The sequence below is a fragment of the Ranitomeya imitator genome, chromosome 3, assembly GCF_032444005.1.
Source record: "Ranitomeya imitator isolate aRanImi1 chromosome 3, aRanImi1.pri, whole genome shotgun sequence".
NCBI classification, from domain to species: Eukaryota; Metazoa; Chordata; class Amphibia; order Anura; family Dendrobatidae; genus Ranitomeya; species Ranitomeya imitator.
Window position 1 is genome coordinate 834,809,202 of NC_091284.1, and position 22,536 is coordinate 834,831,737.

The 22,536-nt window shown below is 48.6% G+C and overlaps 1 protein-coding gene across 2 annotated transcripts in view; it reads left to right on the forward strand.

The window, feature by feature from the left end:
* The window catches only part of CLPB (ClpB family mitochondrial disaggregase), an 86,869-nt gene that overhangs the window by 17,564 nt on the left and 46,769 nt on the right, over positions 1 to 22,536 (forward strand). For both annotated transcript variants that reach the window (XM_069759496.1, XM_069759497.1), the window contains exons 4-5: positions 1,374 to 1,477; positions 17,685 to 17,813. In XM_069759496.1, coding sequence (XP_069615597.1) covers positions 1,374 to 1,477; positions 17,685 to 17,813 — 233 coding nt within the window. The remainder of the gene's footprint in view (positions 1 to 1,373; positions 1,478 to 17,684; positions 17,814 to 22,536) is intronic.

Below are 22,536 nucleotides of genomic sequence, written 5' to 3' on the forward strand. Positions count from 1 at the left end.
GATGGGTGCTGGCGGCCGGACTCCGCTGATCTCGGTGATGGGTGCTGGCGGCCGGACTCCGCTGATCTCGGTGATGGGTGCTGGCGGCCGGACCCCGCTGATCTCGGTGATGGGTGCTGGCGGCCTGACCCCGCTGATCTGTCGTCGGCTTTGTCTTGTCCCGCGGCCGATCATCGGAATCGCTGTTGTTGTGTTTTATCTGTGAGATTTTATTCTACTTTCTTGTTCTCTGTACTTTAATCTGATATTACCGGGTGCTGATGCCGGATTATCGGACGTCATTCCTTTACTCCGTCTGTGTCGCTCCTGCACCGCCTGTCCTCTGTGATGCGGCCCGTCCATGAGGCCCCGTGTCCGGTGACGCAGCGGCCGGTCGTTAGCTCCCGTGATGACGTTAATCTGAGGGACTGCCTTGCGTCAGTTCCACATTCTGTGACTGGTCAGTGCCGGATTATCAGATGACAAATTAATGGACTCTTGAGTGTTGTGCAGAGGTTATTATTGCAGGGGGCACAGCAGCCCCTCCCCTGGCTGAGCCTCCGCTCCCTGGCGGGGGTAATTAGAGGGGCCACCGCCGCACGTCACACCCCACTGTCCCTCTGTAGAGACATCCCGGATGAGTGGTCCCAGCTGCCCGGCACCAGCGCTGCCACACGTGGACCCTCACCACTATCGACCCACCATGAATGTGTATGACCATGAATGTATGGTGGGATCAATAGTGAAGTGCGGCAAGTCGTGCCCCCCGCGAGGTAAGCGTCATTATATACCCTCTACATAGCGAAAGCCCCCCAGATCCAGAATACTGGACCCTCAGTGTCCAACGGTGCAAACTGCACCGATAAACACGGATTATAAGGAAACCAGATCATGTATCGCTGTAGTATCATGCGTTATCCTCCAGTCACCTCCAGAGCTGCAGTCACTATTCTGCTGTAATATCATGTCTTATCCTCCAGTCATCTCCAGAGCTACACTCACTACTCTGCTATTACATCATGTATTATCCTCCAGTTACCTCCAGAGCTGCACTCACTATTCTCCTGTTACATCGTGTCTTATCCTCCAGTCATCTCCAGAGCTACACTCACTATTCTGCTATTACATCATGTATTATCCTCCAGTTACCTCCAGAGCTGCACTCACTATTCTGCTGTAACACAAGATGTAACAGCAGAATAATGACTGCAGCTCTGGAGGATAAAACATGATGTAATGGCAGAACAGTGACTGCAGCTCTGGGGGTGACTGGAGTACACTGTAGCTTATGGTTACGCACAGGTAATACTTGCCCCACAATGCAATGCGGCAGGGTATGTCCGCGGATTGTCAGCTCTTCGGTTCGCTCTCACACTCCTTTTCTCTCTTCTCAGTGTGGTGAAGTCGTTACTTTGTGCCGGAGCCGACCCCAACCTGGGAGACGACTTCTCCAGTGTTTACGAGGTGGCAAAGGAGAAAAATCTGCACTCACTGCAAGGTGAGACTGGGGTGTATGATGGAGGGTCTATAGCAGCCCGAGAGAGAGCGCAGTACTCCAGTCACACCCAAAGCTGCACGTACATTTCTAAATCTGCCCAGACACGGTGATATCACATCTTATTACAGTACAGGGGGATATAAGAGGAGCGGTGATATCACATCTTATTACAGTACAGGGGGATATAAGAGGAGCGCTGATATCACATCTTATTACAGTACAGGGGGATATAAGAGGAGCGGTGATATCACATCTTATTACAGTACAGGGTGATATAAGAGGAGCGGTGATATCACATCTTATTACAGTACAGGAGGATATAAGAGGAGCGGTGATATCACATCTTATTACAGTACAGGAGGATATAAGAGGAGCGGTGATATCACATCTTATTACAGTACAGGAGGATATAAGAGGAGCGGTGATATCACATCTTATTACAGTACAGGGGGATATAAGAGGAGCGGTGATATCACATCTTATTACAGTACAGGGGGATATAAGAGGAGCGGTGATATCACATCTTATTACAGTACAGGGGGATATAAGAGGAGCGGTGATATCACATCTTATTACAGTACAGGGGGATATAAGAGGAGCGGTGATATCACATCTTATTACAGTACAGGGGGATATAAGAGGAGCGGTGATATCACATCTTATTACAGTACAGGGGGATATAAGAGGAGCGGTGATATCACATCTTATTACAGTACAGGGGGATATAAGAGGAGCGGTGATATCACATCTTATTACAGTACAGGGGGATATAAGAGGAGCGGTGATATCACATCTTATTACAGTACAGGGGGATATAAGAGGAGCGGTGATATCACATCTTATTACAGTACAGGGGGATATAAGAGGAGCGGTGATATCACATCTTATTACAGTACAGGGGGATATAAGAGGAGCGGTGATATCACATCTTATTACAGTACAGGGGGATATAAGAGGAGCGGTGATATCACATCTTATTACAGTACAGGGAGATATAAGAGGAGCGGTGATATCTTATTACAGTACAGGGGGATATAAGAGGAGCGGTGACATCACATCTTATTACAGTACATGGAGATATAAGAGGAGCGGTGATATCACATCTTATTACAGTACAGGGGGATATAAGAGGAGCGGTGACATCACATCTTATTACAGTACAGGGGGATATAAGAGGAGCGGTGATATCACATCTTATTACAGTACAGGGGGATATAAGAGGAGCGGTGATATCACATCTTATTACAGTACAGGGGGATATAAGAGAAGCGGTGATATCTTATTACAGTACAGGGGGATATAAGAGGAGCGGTGACATCACATCTTATTACAGTACAGGGGGATATAAGAGGAGCGGTGATATCTTATTACAGTACAGGGGGATATAAGAGGAGCGGTGATATCACATCTTATTACAGTACAGGGGGATATAAGAGGAGCGGTGACATCACATCTTATTACAGTACAGGGGGATATAAGAGGAGCGGTGATATCACATCTTATTACAGTACAGGAGATATAAGAGGAGCGGTGATATCACATCTTATTACAGTACAGGAGATATAAGAGGAGCGGTGATATCACATCTTATTACAGTACAGGAGATATAAGAGGAGCGGTGATATCACATCTTATTACAGTACAGGGGGATATAAGAGGAGCGGTGATATCACATCTTATTACAGTACAGGGAGATATAAGAGGAGCGGTGATATCACATCTTATTACAGTACAGGGGGATATAAGAGGAGCGGTGATATCACATCTTATTACAGTACAGGGAGATATAAGAGGAGCGGTGATATCACATCTTATTACAGTACAGGGAGATATAAGAGGAGCGGTGATATCACATCTTATTACAGTACAGGGGGATATAAGAGGGGCGGTGATATCACATCTTATTACAGTACAGGGGGATATAAGAGGAGCGGTGATATCACATCTTATTACAGTACAGGGGGATATAAGAGGAGCGGTGATATCACATCTTATTACAGTACAGGGGGATATAAGAGGAGCGGTGATATCACATCTTATTACAGTACAGGGGGATATAAGAGGAGCGGTGATATCACATCTTATTACAGTACAGGGGGATATAAGAGGAGCGGTGATATCACATCTTATTACAGTACAGGGGGATATAAGAGGAGCGGTGATATCACATCTTATTACAGTACAGGGGGATATAAGAGGAGCGGTGATATCACATCTTATTACAGTACAGGGGGATATAAGAGGAGCGGTGATATCACATCTTATTACAGTACAGGGGGATATAAGAGGAGCGGTGATATCACATCTTATTACAGTACAGGGGGATATAAGAGGAGCGGTGATATCACATCTTATTACAGTACAGGGGGATATAAGAGGAGCGGTGATATCACATCTTATTACAGTACAGGGGGATATAAGAGGAGCGGTGATATCACATCTTATTACAGTACAGGGGGATATAAGAGGAGCGGTGATATCACATCTTATTACAGTACAGGGGGATATAAGAGGAGCGGTGATATCACATCTTATTACAGTACAGGGGATATAAGAGGAGCGGTGATATCACATCTTATTACAGTACAGGGGATATAAGAGGAGCGGTGATATCACATCTTATTATAGTACAGGGGGATATAAGAGGAGCGGTGATATCACATCTTATTACAGTACAGGGGATATAAGAGGAGCGGTGATATCACATCTTATTACAGTACAGGGTGATATAAGAGGAGCGGTGATATCACATCTTATTACAGTACAGGGGGATATAAAAGGAGCGGTGATATCACATCTTATTACAGTACAGGGGGATATAAGAGGAGCGGTGATATCACATCTTATTACAGTACAGGGGGATATAAGAGGAGCGGTGATATCACATCTTATTACAGTACAGGGGGATATAAGAGGAGCGGTGATATCACATCTTATTACAGTACAGGGGGATATAAGAGGAGCGGTGATATCACATCTTATTACAGTACAGGGGGATAGAAGAGGAGCGGTGATATCACATCTTATTACAGTACAGGGGGATATAAGAGGAGCGGTGATATCACATCTTATTACAGTACAGGGGGATATAAGAGGAGCGGTGATATCACATCTTATTACAGTACAGGGGGATATAAGAGGAGCGGTGATATCACATCTTATTACAGTACAGGGGGATATAAGAGGAGCGGTGATATCACATCTTATTACAGTACAGGGGATATAAGAGGAGCGGTGATATCACATCTTATTACAGTACAGGGGATATAAGAGGAGCGGTGATATCACATCTTATTACAGTACAGGGGGATATAAGAGGAGCGGTGATATCACATCTTATTACAGTACAGGGGGATATAAGAGGAGCGGCGATATCACATCTTATTACAGTACAGGGGGATATAAGAGGAGCGGCGATATCACATCTTATTACAGTACAGGGGGATATAAGAGGAGCGGTGATATCACATCTTATTACAGTACAGGGGATATAAGAGGAGCGGTGATATCACATCTTATTACAGTACAGGGGATATAAGAGGAGCGGTGATATCACATCTTATTACAGTACAGGGGGATATAAGAGGAGCGGTGATATCACATCTTATTACAGTACAGGGGGATATAAAAGGAGCGGTGATATCACATCTTATTACAGTACAGGGGGATATAAGAGGAGCGGTGATATCACATCTTATTACAGTACAGGATGATATAAGAGGAGCGGTGATATCACATCTTATTACAGTACAGGGGGATATAAGAGGAGCGGTGATATCACATCTTATTACAGTACAGGGGATATAAGAGGAGCGGTGATATCACATCTTATTACAGTACAGGGGATATAAGAGGAGCGGTGATATCACATCTTATTATAGTACAGGGGGATATAAGAGGAGCGGTGATATCACATCTTATTACAGTACAGGGGATATAAGAGGAGCGGTGATATCACATCTTATTACAGTACAGGGTGATATAAGAGGAGCGGTGATATCACATCTTATTACAGTACAGGGGGATATAAAAGGAGCGGTGATATCACATCTTATTACAGTACAGGGGGATATAAGAGGAGCGGTGATATCACATCTTATTACAGTACAGGGGGATATAAGAGGAGCGGTGATATCACATCTTATTACAGTACAGGGGGATATAAGAGGAGCGGTGATATCACATCTTATTACAGTACAGGATGATATAAGAGGAGCGGTGATGTCACATCTTATTACAGTACAGGGGGATATAAGAGGAGTCCTCTGTGGAGTCCAGTGGGCGGGGTGACAGACTGTTTAGCGCCTGTGATTGGCTGCAGGCCGTTGTTACATTGTGTGGCGGTGTGCAGAGACCCCTCAGACCCTGCGGCCCCCGCTCCGTCCCGGCCTCACTGTGTATTCGGGGGTCTTGGTTAGGAGACGCTGGATATGACGGTCAGCTCTTGCGCCGTCTCGGCTGCGCCCGTTGTGCCGGTGCCGCCGCCCCTCCCCCTCCCGCCGCCATCTGTACATATTTCTGTTTCATAGACGCCTGTAAACTGCGGCATCTCCAGAAATATATTGCAGAGATTTGCGCGGCCGGCAGCGAGCGGTGATGGATGGGCGGCGCGGCCCCCTGACGCTTTATCGAGTTTGCCATCATAATGCCCCGCTCCGGTATTTCTCACAGATGATGACTGAGCTGTCATGGCGGAGGGCGGGGGAGGGGAGCAGACGCCCCGTAATAATAAGACTTTAATCTCTTTACCGCTCTCCTGCCTAGTGTCTCAGATTCATCTTCCCTGACACGCGGCTCCGCCGGCACCGGGGGCCCGTTAACCCTCTGCGGGGCCCCCACCCCGGTAAAGTTTTCCATCCCATATACAGAGGCACTCGTGTGATTGTTTCTTCTCATTTTATCGAATTGGATAAAATCGATGTGTGCGGCCCTTTAAGACAAGGCATTTCTCCAATAGCCATTCTCTCCCTTTGTCCCTGGGAAAGCTGAGTGAGCGGTCATCCAGCTTTCCCAATGCCCTGAATGATCAATCTCCGGACATATAATAAGCAATCAGTAACTGCCGAGCCCCGCACTGACCGCACACCCAGCTTTCCCAAGGGCCTGGATCCTTCATTTGCTGAGGTTTATTTTTTTCCCCCCCTCGTAGCTTTGGTTTATCAGGGATAGAAATGTTCTGGTGTCTGGGAAAGCTGGGTGGAGTCTTATTACCCATTAATACACTAACATGCCATCACACAGCTTTCCCAGAATCCTGTATGGTCACTGAATAACTCAGCAGATTTTCCATTATGGGAAAGCTGGGTGTCTACTGCGTCTTGAAGTGCTCAGTATAGCTCCAACACAGCCAGTCACTCAACTTTCCAAGTATCCTGAATGGTAAAAGTGCCTCGTTATTTATTTTCTCCGTCCCTATTACTGCCTCACCAGGCAGATTTGACGTTCTGGCGTCTGGAGGAGTTGGGTGCTGAGCCCATATTGTTTCCATATTAATAACCCAACTCTTCTAGAAAATGAAAAATAATCCATATAACATCTGGCCAGCAGGGGGCGACTGTCTGTAGGGGGAGATCCACCGTGTCCTGCAGACGCCCCGGCAGGTGGAGGATCATTGATCGGAGCCTGCGGAGCAGAAATCTGAGTGCAGCTGCTGATTATCCACCCTCGTAATCAATAGTCACATCATCCTCTGAGAGCATCTGTCCTAGCTGTGCACCTGCAGCCCCCGAGAAGCTGGACCACCGACCATCTATTACTCCCTGTTATCAGCCATTACTGAGGAGGAGACTACAATCTATTACTCCCTGTTATCAGCCATTACTGGGGAGGAGACTACAATCTATTACTCCCTGTTATCAGCCATTACTGGGGGGAGACTACAATCTATTACTCCCTGTTATCAGCCATTACTGGGGGAGGTGACTACAGTCTATTACTCCCTGTTATCAGCCATTACTGGGGAGGAGACTACAATCTATTACTCCCTGTTATCAGCCATTACTGGGGAGGAGACTACAATCTATTACTCCCTGTTATCAGCCATTACTGGGGGAGGAGACTACAATCTATTACTCCCTGTTATCAGCCATTACTGGGGGAGGTGACTACAGTCTATTACTCCCTGTTATCAGCCATTACTGGGGAGGAGACTACAATCTATTACTCCCTGTTATCAGCCATTACTGGGGGAGGAGACTACAATCTATTACTCCCTGTTATCAGCCATTACTGGGGGAGGAGACTACAGTCTATTACTCCCTGTTATCAGCCATTACTGGGGGAGGAGACTGCAATCTATTACTCCCTGTTATCAGCCATTACTGGGGGAGGAGACTACAATCTATTACTCCCTGTTATCAGCCATTACTGGGGGAGGAGACTACAATCTATTACTCCCTGTTATCAGCCATTACTGGGGGAGGAGACTGCAATCTATTACTCCCTGTTATCAGCCATTACTGGGGAGGAGACTACAATCTATTACTCCCTGTTATCAGCCATTACTGGGGGAGGAGACTACAATCTATTACTCCCTGTTATCAGCCATTACTGGGGAGGAGACTACAATCTATTACTCCCTGTTATCAGCCATTACTGGGGAGGAGACTACAAGCTATTACTCCCTGTTATCAGCCATTACTGGGGAGGAGACTACAAGCTATTACTCCCTGTTATCAGCCATTACTGGGGAGGAGACTACAATCTATTACTCCCTGTTATCAGCCATTACTGGGGGAGGAGACTACAATCTATTACTCCCTGTTATCAGCCATTACTGGGGAGGAGACTACAATCTATTACTCCCTGTTATCAGCCATTACTGGGGAGGAGACTACAATCTATTACTCCCTGTTATCAGCCATTACTGGGGAGGAGACTACAATCTATTACTCCCTGTTATCAGCCATTACTGGGGGAGGAGACTACAATCTATTACTCTCTGTTATCAGCCATTACTGGGGAGGAGACTACAATCTATTACTCCCTGTTATCAGCCATTACTGGGGAGGAGACTACAATCTATTACTCCCTGTTATCAGCCATTACTGGGAGGGAGACTACAATCTATTACTCCCTGTTATCAGCCATTACTGGGGAGGAGACTACAATCTATTACTCCCTGTTATCAGCCATTACTGGGGAGGAGACTACAATCTATTACTCCCTGTTATCAGCCATTACTGGGGAGGAGACTACAATCTATTACTCCCTGTTATCAGCCATTACTGGGGGAGGAGACTACAATCTATTACTCTCTGTTATCAGCCATTACTGGGGAGGAGACTACAATCTATTACTCCCTGTTATCAGCCATTACTGGGGAGGAGACTACAATCTATTACTCCCTGTTATCAGCCATTACTGGGGGAGGAGACTACAATCTATTACTCCCTGTTATCAGCCATTACTGGGAGGGAGACTACAATCTATTACTCCCTGTTATCAGCCATTACTGGGAGGGAGACTACAATCTATTACTCCCTGTTATCAGCCATTACTGGGGGAGGAGACTACAATCTATTACTCCCTGTTATCAGCCATTACTGGGGGAGGAGACTACAATCTATTACTCCCTGTTATCAGTCATTACTGGGGAGGAGACTGCAATCTATTACTCCCTGTTATCAGCCATTACTGGGGGAGGAGACTACAATCTATTACTCCCTGTTATCAGCCATTACTGGGGAGGAGACTACAGTCTATTACTCCCTGTTATCAGTCATTACTGGGGGAGGAGACTGCAATCTATTACTCCCTGTTATCAGCCATTACTGGGGGAGGAGACTACAATCTATTACTCCCTGTTATCAGCCATTACTGGGGGAGGAGACTACAATCTATTACTCCCTGTTATCAGCCATTACTGGGGAGGAGACTACAGTCTATTACTCCCTGTTATCAGCCATTACTGGGGAGGAGACTACAATCTATTACTCCCTGTTATCAGCCATTACTGGGAGGAGACTACAATCTATTACTCCCTGTTATCAGCCATTACTGGGGAGGAGACTACAATCTATTACTCCCTGTTATCAGCCATTACTGGGGGAGGAGACTACAATCTATTACTCCCTGTTATCAGCCATTACTGGGGAGGAGACTACAATCTATTACTCCCTGTTATCAGTCATTACTGGGGAGGAGACTACAGTCTATTACTCCTGTTATCAGCCATTACTGGGGAGGAGACTACAATCTATTACTCCCTGTTATCAGCCATTACTGGGGAGGAGACTACAATCTATTACTCCCTGTTATCAGCCATTACTGGGGGAGGAGACTACAATCTATTACTCCCTGTTATCAGCCATTACTGGGGGAGGAGACTACAATCTATTACTCCCTGTTATCAGCCATTACTGGGGGAGGAGACTACAATCTATTACTCCCTGTTATCAGCCATTACTGGGGGAGGAGACTACAATCTATTACTCCCTGTTATCAGCCATTACTGGGGGAGGAGACTACAATCTATTACTCCCTGTTATCAGCCATTACTGGGGAGGAGACTGCAATCTATTACTCCCTGTTATCAGCCATTACTGGGGGAGGAGACTACAATCTATTACTCCCTGTTATCAGCCATTACTGGGGGAGGAGACTACAATCTATTACTCCCTGTTATCAGCCATTACTGGGAGGAGACTACAATCTATTACTCCCTGTTATCAGCCATTACTGGGGGAGGAGACTACAATCTATTACTCCCTGTTATCAGCCATTACTGGGGGAGGAGACTACAATCTATTACTCCCTGTTATCAGCCATTACTGGGGAGGAGACTACAGTCTATTACTCCCTGTTATCAGTCATTACTGGGGAGGAGACTACAGTCTATTACTCCTGTTATCAGCCATTACTGGGGAGGAGACTACAATCTATTACTCCCTGTTATCAGCCATTACTGGGGAGGAGACTACAATCTATTACTCCCTGTTATCAGCCATTACTGGGGGAGGAGACTACAATCTATTACTCCCTGTTATCAGCCATTACTGGGGGAGGAGACTACAATCTATTACTCCCTGTTATCAGCCATTACTGGGGGAGGAGACTACAATCTATTACTCCCTGTTATCAGCCATTACTGGGGGAGGAGACTACAATCTATTACTCCCTGTTATCAGCCATTACTGGGGGAGGAGACTACAATCTATTACTCCCTGTTATCAGCCATTACTGGGGAGGAGACTGCAATCTATTACTCCCTGTTATCAGCCATTACTGGGGGAGGAGACTACAATCTATTACTCCCTGTTATCAGCCATTACTGGGGGAGGAGACTACAATCTATTACTCCCTGTTATCAGCCATTACTGGGGGAGGAGACTACAATCTATTACTCCCTGTTATCAGCCATTACTGGGGGAGGAGACTACAATCTATTACTCCCTGTTATCAGCCATTACTGGGGGAGGAGACTACAATCTATTACTCCCTGTTATCAGCCATTACTGGGGGAGGAGACTACAATCTATTACTCCCTGTTATCAGCCATTACTGGGGGAGGAGACTACAATCTATTACTCCCTGTTATCAGCCATTACTGGGGAGGAGACTGCAATCTATTACTCCCTGTTATCAGCCATTACTGGGGGAGGAGACTACAATCTATTACTCCCTGTTATCAGCCATTACTGGGGGAGGAGACTACAATCTATTACTCCCTGTTATCAGCCATTACTGGGGGAGGAGACTACAATCTATTACTCCCTGTTATCAGCCATTACTGGGGAGGAGACTGCAATCTATTACTCCCTGTTATCAGCCATTACTGGGGAGGAGACTGCAATCTATTACTCCCTGTTATCAGCCATTACTGGGGAGGAGACTGCAATCTATTACTCCCTGTTATCAGCCATTACTGGGGGAGGAGACTACAATCTATTACTCCCTGTTATCAGCCATTACTGGGGGAGGAGACTACAATCTATTACTCCCTGTTATCAGCCATTACTGGGGGAGGAGACTACAATCTATTACTCCCTGTTATCAGCCATTACTGGGGGAGGAGACTACAATCTATTACTCCCTGTTATCAGCCATTACTGGGGAGGAGACTACAATCTATTACTCCCTGTTATCAGCCATTACTGGGGGAGGAGACTACAATCTATTACTCCCTGTTATCAGCCATTACTGGAGGAGGAGACTACAATCTATTACTCCCTGTTATCAGCCATTACTGGGGGAGGAGACTACAATCTATTACTCCCTGTTATCAGCCATTACTGGGGGAGGAGACTACAATCTATTACTCCCTGTTATCAGCCATTACTGGGGGAGGAGACTACAATCTATTACTCCCTGTTATCAGCCATTACTGGGGGAGGAGACTACAGTCTATTACTCCCTGTTATCAGCCATTACTGGGGGAGGAGACTACAATCTATTACTCCCTGTTATCAGCCATTACTGGGGGAGGAGACTACAATCTATTACTCCCTGTTATCAGCCATTACTGGGGGAGGAGACTACAATCTATTACTCCCTGTTATCAGCCATTACTGGGGGAGGAGACTACAATCTATTACTCCCTGTTATCAGCCATTACTGGGGGAGGAGACTACAATCTATTACTCCCTGTTATCAGCCATTACTGGGGAGGAGACTGCAATCTATTACTCCCTGTTATCAGCCATTACTGGGGAGGAGACTGCAATCTATTACTCCCTGTTATCAGCCATTACTGGGGAGGAGACTGCAATCTATTACTCCCTGTTATCAGCCATTACTGGGGGAGGAGACTACAATCTATTACTCCCTGTTATCAGCCATTACTGGGGGAGGAGACTACAATCTATTACTCCCTGTTATCAGCCATTACTGGGGGAGGAGACTACAATCTATTACTCCCTGTTATCAGCCATTACTGTGGGAGGAGACTACAATCTATTACTCCCTGTTATCAGTCATTACTGGGGGAGGAGACTACAATCTATTACTCCCTGTTATCAGCCATTACTGGAGGAGGAGACTACAATCTATTACTCCCTGTTATCAGCCATTACTGGGGGAGGAGACTACAATCTATTACTCCCTGTTATCAGCCATTACTGGGGAGGAGACTACAATCTATTACTCCCTGTTATCAGCCATTACTGGGGAGGAGACTACAATCTATTACTCCCTGTTATCAGCCATTACTGGGGGAGGAGACTACAGTCTATTACTCCCTGTTATCAGCCATTACTGGGGGAGGAGACTACAATCTATTACTCCCTGTTATCAGCCATTACTGGGGGAGGAGACTGCAATCTATTACTCCCTGTTATCAGCCATTACTGGGGGAGGAGACTACAATCTATTACTCCCTGTTATCAGCCATTACTGGGGGGGGAGACTACAATCTATTACTCCCTGTTATCAGCCATTACTGGAGGAGGAGACTACAATCTATTACTCCCTGTTATCAGTCATTACTGGGGGGGAGACTACAGTCTATTACTCCCTGGTATCAGCCATTACTGGGGGAGGAGACTACAATCTATTACTCCCTGTTATCAGCCATTACTGGGGAGGAGACTACAATCTATTACTCCCTGTTATCAGCCATTACTGGGGGAGGAGACTACAATCTATTACTCCCTGTTATCAGCCATTACTGGGGAGGAGACTACAATCTATTACTCCCTGTTATCAGCCATTACTGGGGAGGAGACTACAGTCTATTACTCCCTGTTATCAGCCATTACTGGAGGAGGAGACTACAATCTATTACTCCCTGTTATCAGTCATTACTGGGGGGGAGACTACAGTCTATTACTCCCTGTTATCAGCCATTACTGGGGGAGGAGACTACAATCTATTACTCCCTGTTATCAGCCATTACTGGGGAGGAGACTACAATCTATTACTCCCTGTTATCAGCCATTACTGGGGAGGAGACTACAATCTATTACTCCCTGTTATCAGCCATTACTGGGGAGGAGACTACAGTCTATTACTCCCTGTTATCAGCCATTACTGGGGGAGGAGACTACAATCTATTACTCCCTGTTATCAGCCATTACTGGGGAGGAGACTACAATCTATTACTCCCTGTTATCAGCCATTACTGGGGAGGAGACTACAATCTATTACTCCCTGTTATCAGCCATTACTGGGGAGGAGACTACAATCTATTACTCCCTGTTATCAGCCATTACTGGAGGAGGAGACTACAATCTATTACTCCCTGTTATCAGCCATTACTGGGGAGGAGACTACAATCTATTACTCCCTGTTATCAGCCATTACTGGGGAGGAGACTACAATCTATTACTCCCTGTTATCAGCCATTACTGGGGAGGAGACTACAGTCTATTACTCCCTGTTATCAGCCATTACTGGAGGAGGAGACTACAATCTATTACTCCCTGTTATCAGTCATTACTGGGGGGGAGACTACAGTCTATTACTCCCTGTTATCAGCCATTACTGGGGGAGGAGACTACAATCTATTACTCCCTGTTATCAGCCATTACTGGGGGAGGAGACTGCAATCTATTACTCCCTGTTATCAGCCATTACTGGGGGAGGAGACTACAATCTATTACTCCCTGTTATCAGCCATTACTGGGGAGGAGACTACAATCTATTACTCCCTGTTATCAGCCATTACTGGGGGAGGAGACTACAGTCTATTACTCCCTGTTATCAGCCATTACTGGGGAGGAGACTACAATCTATTACTCCCTGTTATCAGCCATTACTGGGGAGGAGACTACAGTCTATTACTCCCTGTTATCAGCCATTACTGGAGGAGGAGACTACAATCTATTACTCCTGTTATCAGCCATTACTGGGGGGGAGACTACAGTCTATTACTCCCTGTTATCAGCCATTACTGGGGGAGGAGACTACAATCTATTACTCCCTGTTATCAGCCATTACTGGAGGAGGAGACTACAATCTATTACTCCCTGTTATCAGCCATTACTGGGGAGGTGACTACAATCTATTACTCCCTGTTATCAGCCATTACTGGGGAGGAGACTACAATCTATTACTCCCTGTTATCAGCCATTACTGGGGAGGAGACTACAATCTATTACTCCCTGTTATCAGCCATTACTGGAGGAGGAGACTACAGTCTATTACTCCCTGGTATCAGCCATTACTGGGGGAGGAGACTACAATCTATTACTCCCTGTTATCAGCCATTACTGGGGAGGAGACTACAATCTATTACTCCCTGTTATCAGCCATTACTGGGGAGGAGACTACAATCTATTACTCCCTGTTATCAGCCATTACTGGGGGAGGAGACTACAATCTATTACTCCCTGTTATCAGCCATCACTGGGGAGGAGACTACAATCTATTACTCCCTGTTATCAGCCATTACTGGGGGAGGAGACTACAATCTATTACTCCCTGTTATCAGCCATTACTGGGGGAGAAGACTACAATCTATTACTCCCTGTTATCAGCCATTACTGGGGGAGACTACAATCTATTACTCCCTGGTATCAGCCATTACTGGGGAGGAGACTGCAATCTATTACTCCCTGTTATCAGCCATTACTGGGGAGGAGACTACAATCTATTACTCCCTGTTATCAGCCATTACTGGGGAGGAGACTACAATCTATTACTCCCTGTTATCAGCCATCACTGGGGAGGAGACTACAATCTATTACTCCCTGTTATCAGCCATTACTGGGGAGGAGACTACAGTCTATTACTCCCTGTTATCAGCCATTACTGGGGGAGGAGACTACAATCTATTACTCCCTGTTATCAGCCATTACTGGGGGAGGAGACTACAATCTATTACTCCCTGTTATCAGCCATTACTGGGGAGGAGACTACAGTCTATTACTCCCTGGTATCAGTCATTACTGGGGGAGGAGACTACAATCTATTACTCCCTGTTATCAGCCATTACTGGGGAGGAGACTACAATCTATTACTCCCTGTTATCAGCCATTACTGGGGGGGGGAGACTACAATCTATTACTCCCTGTTATCAGCCATTACTGGGGAGGAGACTACAATCTATTACTCCCTGTTATCAGCCATTACTGGGGGAGGAGACTACAATCTATTACTCCCTGTTATCAGCCATTACTGGGGGGGGGAGACTACAATCTATTACTCCCTGTTATCAGCCATTACTGGGGAGGAGACTACAATCTATTACTCCCTGTTATCAGCCATTACTGGGGGAGGAGACTACAATCTATTACTCCCTGTTATCAGCCATTACTGGGGGAGGAGACTACAATCTATTACTCCCTGTTATCAGCCATTACTGGGGAGGAGACTACAATCTATTACTCCCTGTTATCAGCCATTACTGGGGGAGGAGACTACAATCTATTACTCCCTGTTATCAGCCATTACTGGGGGAGGAGACTGCAATCTATTAATCCCTGTTATCAGCCATTACTGGGGAGGAGACTACAATCTATTACTCCCTGTTATCAGCCATCACTGGGGGAGGAGACTACAATCTATTACTCCCTGTTATCAGCCATTACTGGGGGAGGAGACTACAATCTATTACTCCCTGTTATCAGCCATTACTGGGGGAGGAGACTACAATCTATTACTCCCTGTTATCAGCCATTACTGGGGGAGGAGACTGCAATCTATTAATCCCTGTTATCAGCCATTACTGGGGGAGGTGACTACAATCTATTACTCCCTGTTATCAGCCATTACTGGGGGAGGAGACTACAATCTATTACTCCCTGTTATCAGCCATTACTGGGGGAGGAGACTACAATCTATTAATCCCTGTTATCAGCCATTACTGGGGGAGGTGACTACAATCTATTACTCCCTGTTATCAGCCATTACTGGGGGAGGAGACTACAATCTATTACTCCCTGTTATCAGCCATTACTGGGGGAGGAGACTGCAATCTATTAATCCCTGTTATCAGCCATTACTGGGGGAGGTGACTACAATCTATTACTCCCTGTTATCAGCCATTACTGGGGGAGGAGACTACAATCTATTACTCCCTGTTATCAGCCATTACTGGGGGAGGAGACTACAATCTATTACTCCCTGTTATCAGCCATTACTGGGGGAGGAGACTACAATCTATTACTCCCTGGTATCAGTCATTACTGGGGAGGAGACTACAATCTATTACTCCCTGTTATCAGCCATTACTGGGGAGGAGACTACAATCTATTACTCCCTGGTATCCGCCATTACTGGGGGAGGTGACTGTAGGACCGTAATATATTGCTCTCTGTTATCCGCCGTCTGTTGGAGCGTGTTCCTCCTCTGTGCTGGTCAGTTTTCGTTGTTTCCATTGTATACACATATTTCAGGCTCTGTATAGTGCTATCCTCCTCCGGTGCTCGGGATCTTTGCCTCGTTTCTCGCTTTATTTGATTTCTCAGTTTCCTGCGATTCCTGGGTATTTGACCTGCTGGGGTGAAAGGTTGAGAGGGCAAACGCCCCCGAGCAGAAGAATAATGGATTCTTCCAGTGTAATCAGTGGGTAATGTTCATATCCGTGTCGCCATCCACGGATCGTTCCATCACGAGAGAGGTGTCGGTGGATGGATCATGTGGGCGTCCTGCCGGGCAGGATCTCTGCTTCCAGTCATTGAATCATTTGTTGGTACAGATCCGTCCCCTGCTCCTCGCATTCACATGGATTCACTGGAACAGTAGTACATGTCTAGGCTAGGAAGACCTCTATTATGGTGGAACAATGGAGGTGGAGGTGGTGGTGAGGACGATGGTGGTGGTGAGAGATGAAGATGGTGAGGAGGTTGGAAGTGGTGGTGAGGAGGAGAATGTAGGTGGTGGTGAGATGGAGATGGTGAGGAGGATGGAAGTGGTTGTGGTAAGGATGGAGGTGGTGGTCAGGACGGTGGAGGTGGTGGTCAGGACGATGGTGGTGGTGAGGACAAAGGAGGTGGTGGTGAGGATGGAGGTGGTGGTGAGGACGATGGAGGTGGTGGTCAGGACGGTGGAGGTGGTGGTAAGGACGATGGTGGTGGTGAGGACAAAGGAGGTGGTGGTGAGGACGATGGAGGTGGTGGTCAGGACGGTGGAGGTGGTGGTAAGGACGATGGAGGTGGTGGTCAGGACGGTGGAGGTGGTGGTAAGGACGATGGTGGTGGTGAGGACAAAGGAGGGGGGTGGTGAGGATGGAGGTGGTGGTGAGGACGATGGAGGTGGTGGTGAGGACGATGGAGGTGGAGGTAGTGAGGAGGATGGTGGTGATGACCTCTTTCTTCTTTCCTTGTAGTTCTGGTGACGCGGGAGGACGAGTTCAGTAACCGGTTGAATAACCGTACCAGCTTTCGGGGCTGCACCGCGCTGCACTACTCTGTCCTGATGGACGACTACGGGACGGTCCGGGCTCTGCTGGAGGCGGGTGAGTGCTAGATATATACAGTGCCTTGCGAAAGTATTCGGCCCCCTGGAACTTTCCAACCTTTCCCCACATATCAGGCTTCAAACACAAAGATTCCAAATGTAAATTTTTGGTGAAGAATCAACAACAAGTGGAACACAATTGTGAAGTTGCACAAAATTTATTGGTTATTTTAAATTTTTGTGGAAATTCAAAAACTGAATAGTGGGGCGTGCAATATTATTCGGCCCCTGTAACTTAATACTTTGTTGCGCCCCTTTTGCTGCGATTACAAGTCTCTTGGGTTCTGTCTCTATCAGTTTTGTACATTGAGAGACTGAAATTCTCGCTCGTTCTTCCTGGCAAACAGCTCGAGCTCAGTGAGGTTTGATGGAGATCGTTTGTGAACAGTTTTCAGCTCTTTCCATATTGAGGTCTGGACTGTGACTCGGCCATTCTAACACCTGGATACGTTTATTTGTGAACCATTCCATTGTAGATTTTGCTTTATGTTTGGGATCATTGTCTTGTTTGGAAGACAAATCTCCGTCCCAGTCTCAGGTCTTTTTCAGACTCCAACAGGTTTTCTTCAAGAATGGTCCTGTATTTGGCTCCATCCATCTTCCCATCAATTTTATCCATCTTCCCTGTCCCTGCTGAAGAAAAGCAGGCCCAAACCATGATGCTGCCACCACCATGTTTGACAGTGGGGATGGTGTGTTCAGGGTGATGACCTGTGTTGCCTTTACACCAAACATATCGTTTGACATTGTTGCCAAAAAGTTTGATTTTGGTTCCATCTGACCAGAGCACCTTCTTCCACATGTTTGGTGTCTCCCAGATGGCTTGTTGCAAACTTTAAACAACACTTTTTATGGATATCTTTGAGAAATGTCTTTCTTCTTGCCACTCTTCCATAAAGGCCAGATTTGTGCAGTGTACGACTGATTGTTGTCCTATGGACAGACAGTCCCACCTCAGCTGTAGATCTCTGCAGTTCGTCCAGAGTGATCATCGGCCTCTTGGCTGCATCTCTGATCAGTCTTCTCCTTGTTTGAGATGAAAGTTTAGAGGGACGGCCGGGTCTTGGTAGATTTGCAGTGGTATGATGCTCCTTCCATTTCAATATGATCGCTTGCACAGTGCTCCTTGGGATGTTTAAAGGGAACCTGTCACCCCGAAAATCGCGGATGAGGTAAGCCCACCGGCATCAGGGGCTTATCTGCAGCATTCTGTAATGCTGTAGATAAGCCCCCGATGTTACCTGAAAGAGGAGAAAAAGACGTTATATTATACTCACCCAGGGGCGGTCCCGCTGCTGGTCTGGTCGGATGGGCGTCTCCGGTCCGCTGCGGCGCCTCCTATCTTCATTACAAGACGTCCTCTTCTGATCTTCAGCCACGGCTCCGGCGCAGGCGTACTTTGCTCTGCCCTGTTGAGGGCAGAAGATAGTACTGCAGTGCGCAGGCGCCGGAAAGGTCAGAGGCTCGGCGCCTGCACACTGCAGTACTTTGTCTGCCCTCAAGAGGGCAGAGCAAAGTACGCCTGCGCCGGAGCCGTGGCTGAAGATCAGAAGAGGACGTCTTGTAATGAAGATAGGAGGCGCCGCAGCGGACCGGAGACGCCCATCCGACCAGACCAGCAGCGGGACCGCCCCTGGGTGAGTATAATCTAACGTCTTTTTCTCCTCTTTCAGGTAACATCGGGGCTTATCTACAGCATTACAGAATGCTGCAGATAAGCCCCTGATGCCGGTGGGCTTACCTCACCCGCAAATTTCGGGGTGACAGGTTCCCTTTAAAGTTTTGGAAATCATTTTGTATCCAAATCCGGCTTTAAGCTTCTCCACAACAGTATCACGGACCTGCCTGTTGTTTTCCTTGGTCTTCATGATGCAGAACCCTGAGACTATCACAGAGCAGGAGCATTTATACGGAGACTTGATCACACACAGGTGGATTATATTTATCATCATTAGGCATTTAGGACAACATCGGATCATTCAGAGATCCACAATGAACTTCTGCACTGAAAGTAAAGAGGCCGAATAATATTACACGCCCCACTTTTCAGTTTTTGAATTTCCACAAAAATTTAAAATAACCAATACATTTCGTGCAACTTCACAATTGTGTTCCACTTGTTGTTGATTCTTCACCAAAAATTTACATTTGGCATCTTTGTTTGAAATATGATATGTGGGAAAAGGTGGAAAGTTCCAGGGGGCTGAATACTTTCGCAAAGCACTGTATGTAGGGTATACAGAGAGATATGTGCCATGTGCTACAGCTATTGTACCAGGTCTGCTGCTCCCCGCAGGCCCCGTCGTCTCCCTCTCTCCCCCGTGGGCCCCGTCGTCTCCCCCTCTCCCCCGTGGGCCCCGTCGTCTCCCCCTCTCCCCCGTGGGCCCCGTCGTCTCCCCCTCTCCTCCGTGGGCCCCGTCGTCTCCCCCTCTCCCCCGTGGGCCCCGTCGTCTCCCCCTCTCCCCCGTGGGCCCCGCCGTCTCCCTCTCTCCCCCGTGGGCCCCGTCGTCTCCCCCTCTCCCCCGTGGGCCCCGTCGTCTCCCCCTCTCCCCCGTGGGCCCCGTCGTCTCCCCCTCTCCCCCGTGGGCCCCGTCGTCTCCCCCTCTCCCCCGTGGGCCCCGTCGTCTCCCCCTCTCCCCCGTGGGCCCCGTCGTCTCCCCCTCTCCCCCGTGGGCCCCGTCGTCTCCCCCTCTCCCCCGTGGGCCCCGTCGTCTCCCCCTCTCCCCCGTGGGCCCCGTCGTCTCCCCCTCTCCCCCGTGGGCCCCGTCGTCTCCCCCTCTCCCCCGTGGGCCCCGTCGTCTCCCCCTCTCCCCCGTGGGCCCCGTCGTCTCCCCCTCTCCCCCGTGGGCCCCGTCGTCTCCCCCTCTCCCCCGTGGGCCCCGTCGTCTCCCCCTCTCCCCCGTGGGCCCCGTCGTCTCCCCCTCTCCCCCGTGGGCCCCGTCGTCTCCCCCTCTCCCCCGTGGGCCCCGTCGTCTCCCCCTCTCCCCCGTGGGCCCTGTCGTCTCCCCCTCTCCCCCGTGGGCCCCGTCGTCTCCCCCTCTCCCCCGTGGGCCCCGTCGTCTCCCCCTCTCCCCCGTGGGCCCCGTCGTCTCCCCCTCTCCCCCGTGGGCCCCGTCGTCTCCCCCTCTCCCCCGTGGGCCCCGTCGTCTCCCCCTCTCCCCCGTGGGCCCCGTCGTCTCCCCCGTGGGCCCTGTCGTCTCCCCCATGGGTCCCATCTTGGCTTGCGGCCTCTCCCTGGGACTGGCACGCCCCTGTATGCCGCCTTCAGGCCCTGTCCTGTGACTGTGTCCGGCGGTGGCAGGATGGAAGGTGTTTTTCTCGGCTGAGCCTCCACCTTTTGTCCTCCACTTCCTCTCCACCTGCCCGTCTGGGGCCCGTCCTCGCCCTCCGGGGCATAAGCCATTATCCGGCCACTTAAACAGGCAGCGGACCTGATGGAGCCCGGGGCGCTGTCCTCTCATTCACTGGCGTGACCTTTGCTGGACTTGTGGCCAGTGCATGGTCGGCACCTCCGCGCATTAACCCAGTCAGCGCCAGCCTGCTGCCGGCCGTGTGCGGCGATGCACAGAGGTGGTGCTGCGGGGACAGATGGTGGTCCGGGGGCTGTTTACCTCCCTCTTCTCGGCTCCATTTCACCTGTGACCATACACAAGCCCCCCAGGTGTCTAGACCTACAGATGGCGCGGTGCCCGCTGCCGGGACTGGTTAACCTGGATTCCAGGATGTCTGTGAAGTCGTCTCATGTTCTCTGTAACAGATGTTGGGGGTCATCGACTGGAGGGGCCGTCGCCCAACTTTCCGTGCACTGACCACGCACCACGTTGTGCCCGTCTTGGCTGCAGGCAGTGAAGCAGGTGGCTCAGGATGAGCAGCGTTCTAGGGGCTGGCAGGCTGTATGTTCAGCTGTGTGAAGCCGGCATCCCTCCATTAAACCCTCCTGGCAGTGGGGTCATCTAGTGATCAGTTGGGAACACGTCGGAGGTTTAATGGCAGCCATATTGGTTGTCACCCAACTTTCCCCGGCACAGATAAAACCGCTTTTGGTGTTTATTAGGAATTTAAGGGTCTCTTTACCACCCCTGCAGGACACTGACGTCCGTCTGGGCGGTGAGCATCTGAGGGCCTGGGCGGTGCGGGACCCTCACCGGCGATTGACAGGGACCCCGGAAGCCACGAGTCGTAAAGACAAATAGCGAGGAGGCCGGAGTTAATAAAACCTGAGTAATGCGGGGCTGTCACCGACATAAACTTTTTTCAATAGCAGCGACAGAAACATATTTCCCCAATGAGTGACCTTCTCCGGCGGAGGCACCGAGCGGCGCCTCATTTATCAAATATTCTAGGATGCCGCGGCTAATGCCTCGCCGCCCGCGGTGCCGGCCAGGTGCCCGTCATCCATAACACGGCCCGCTCTGTGGGTGGTGACTAATTGCCCGCTCTATTAAGGGGTCTTAAGGTTGTAGACCCTTCAGCATGAGCACAATGGGCCTCCTGATCCTCCGCCAATTAACCCCCGCGGCCCCAGCACAGGCGGCCATTGTCTTCTTGCCCATCCCCAATTTACAGACTGTCGTCCTCCCGTCACTGGAAAACATCTATATGTAGTAAAAGTCCATTAATCCGGCATCATCCGGACGGCTCAGTGCCCTTATTTATGTGGGGGATGGATGACCTGGAGATCGGACCTCCAGATTATCAGACAATCTGTTAATCCGGGTGAT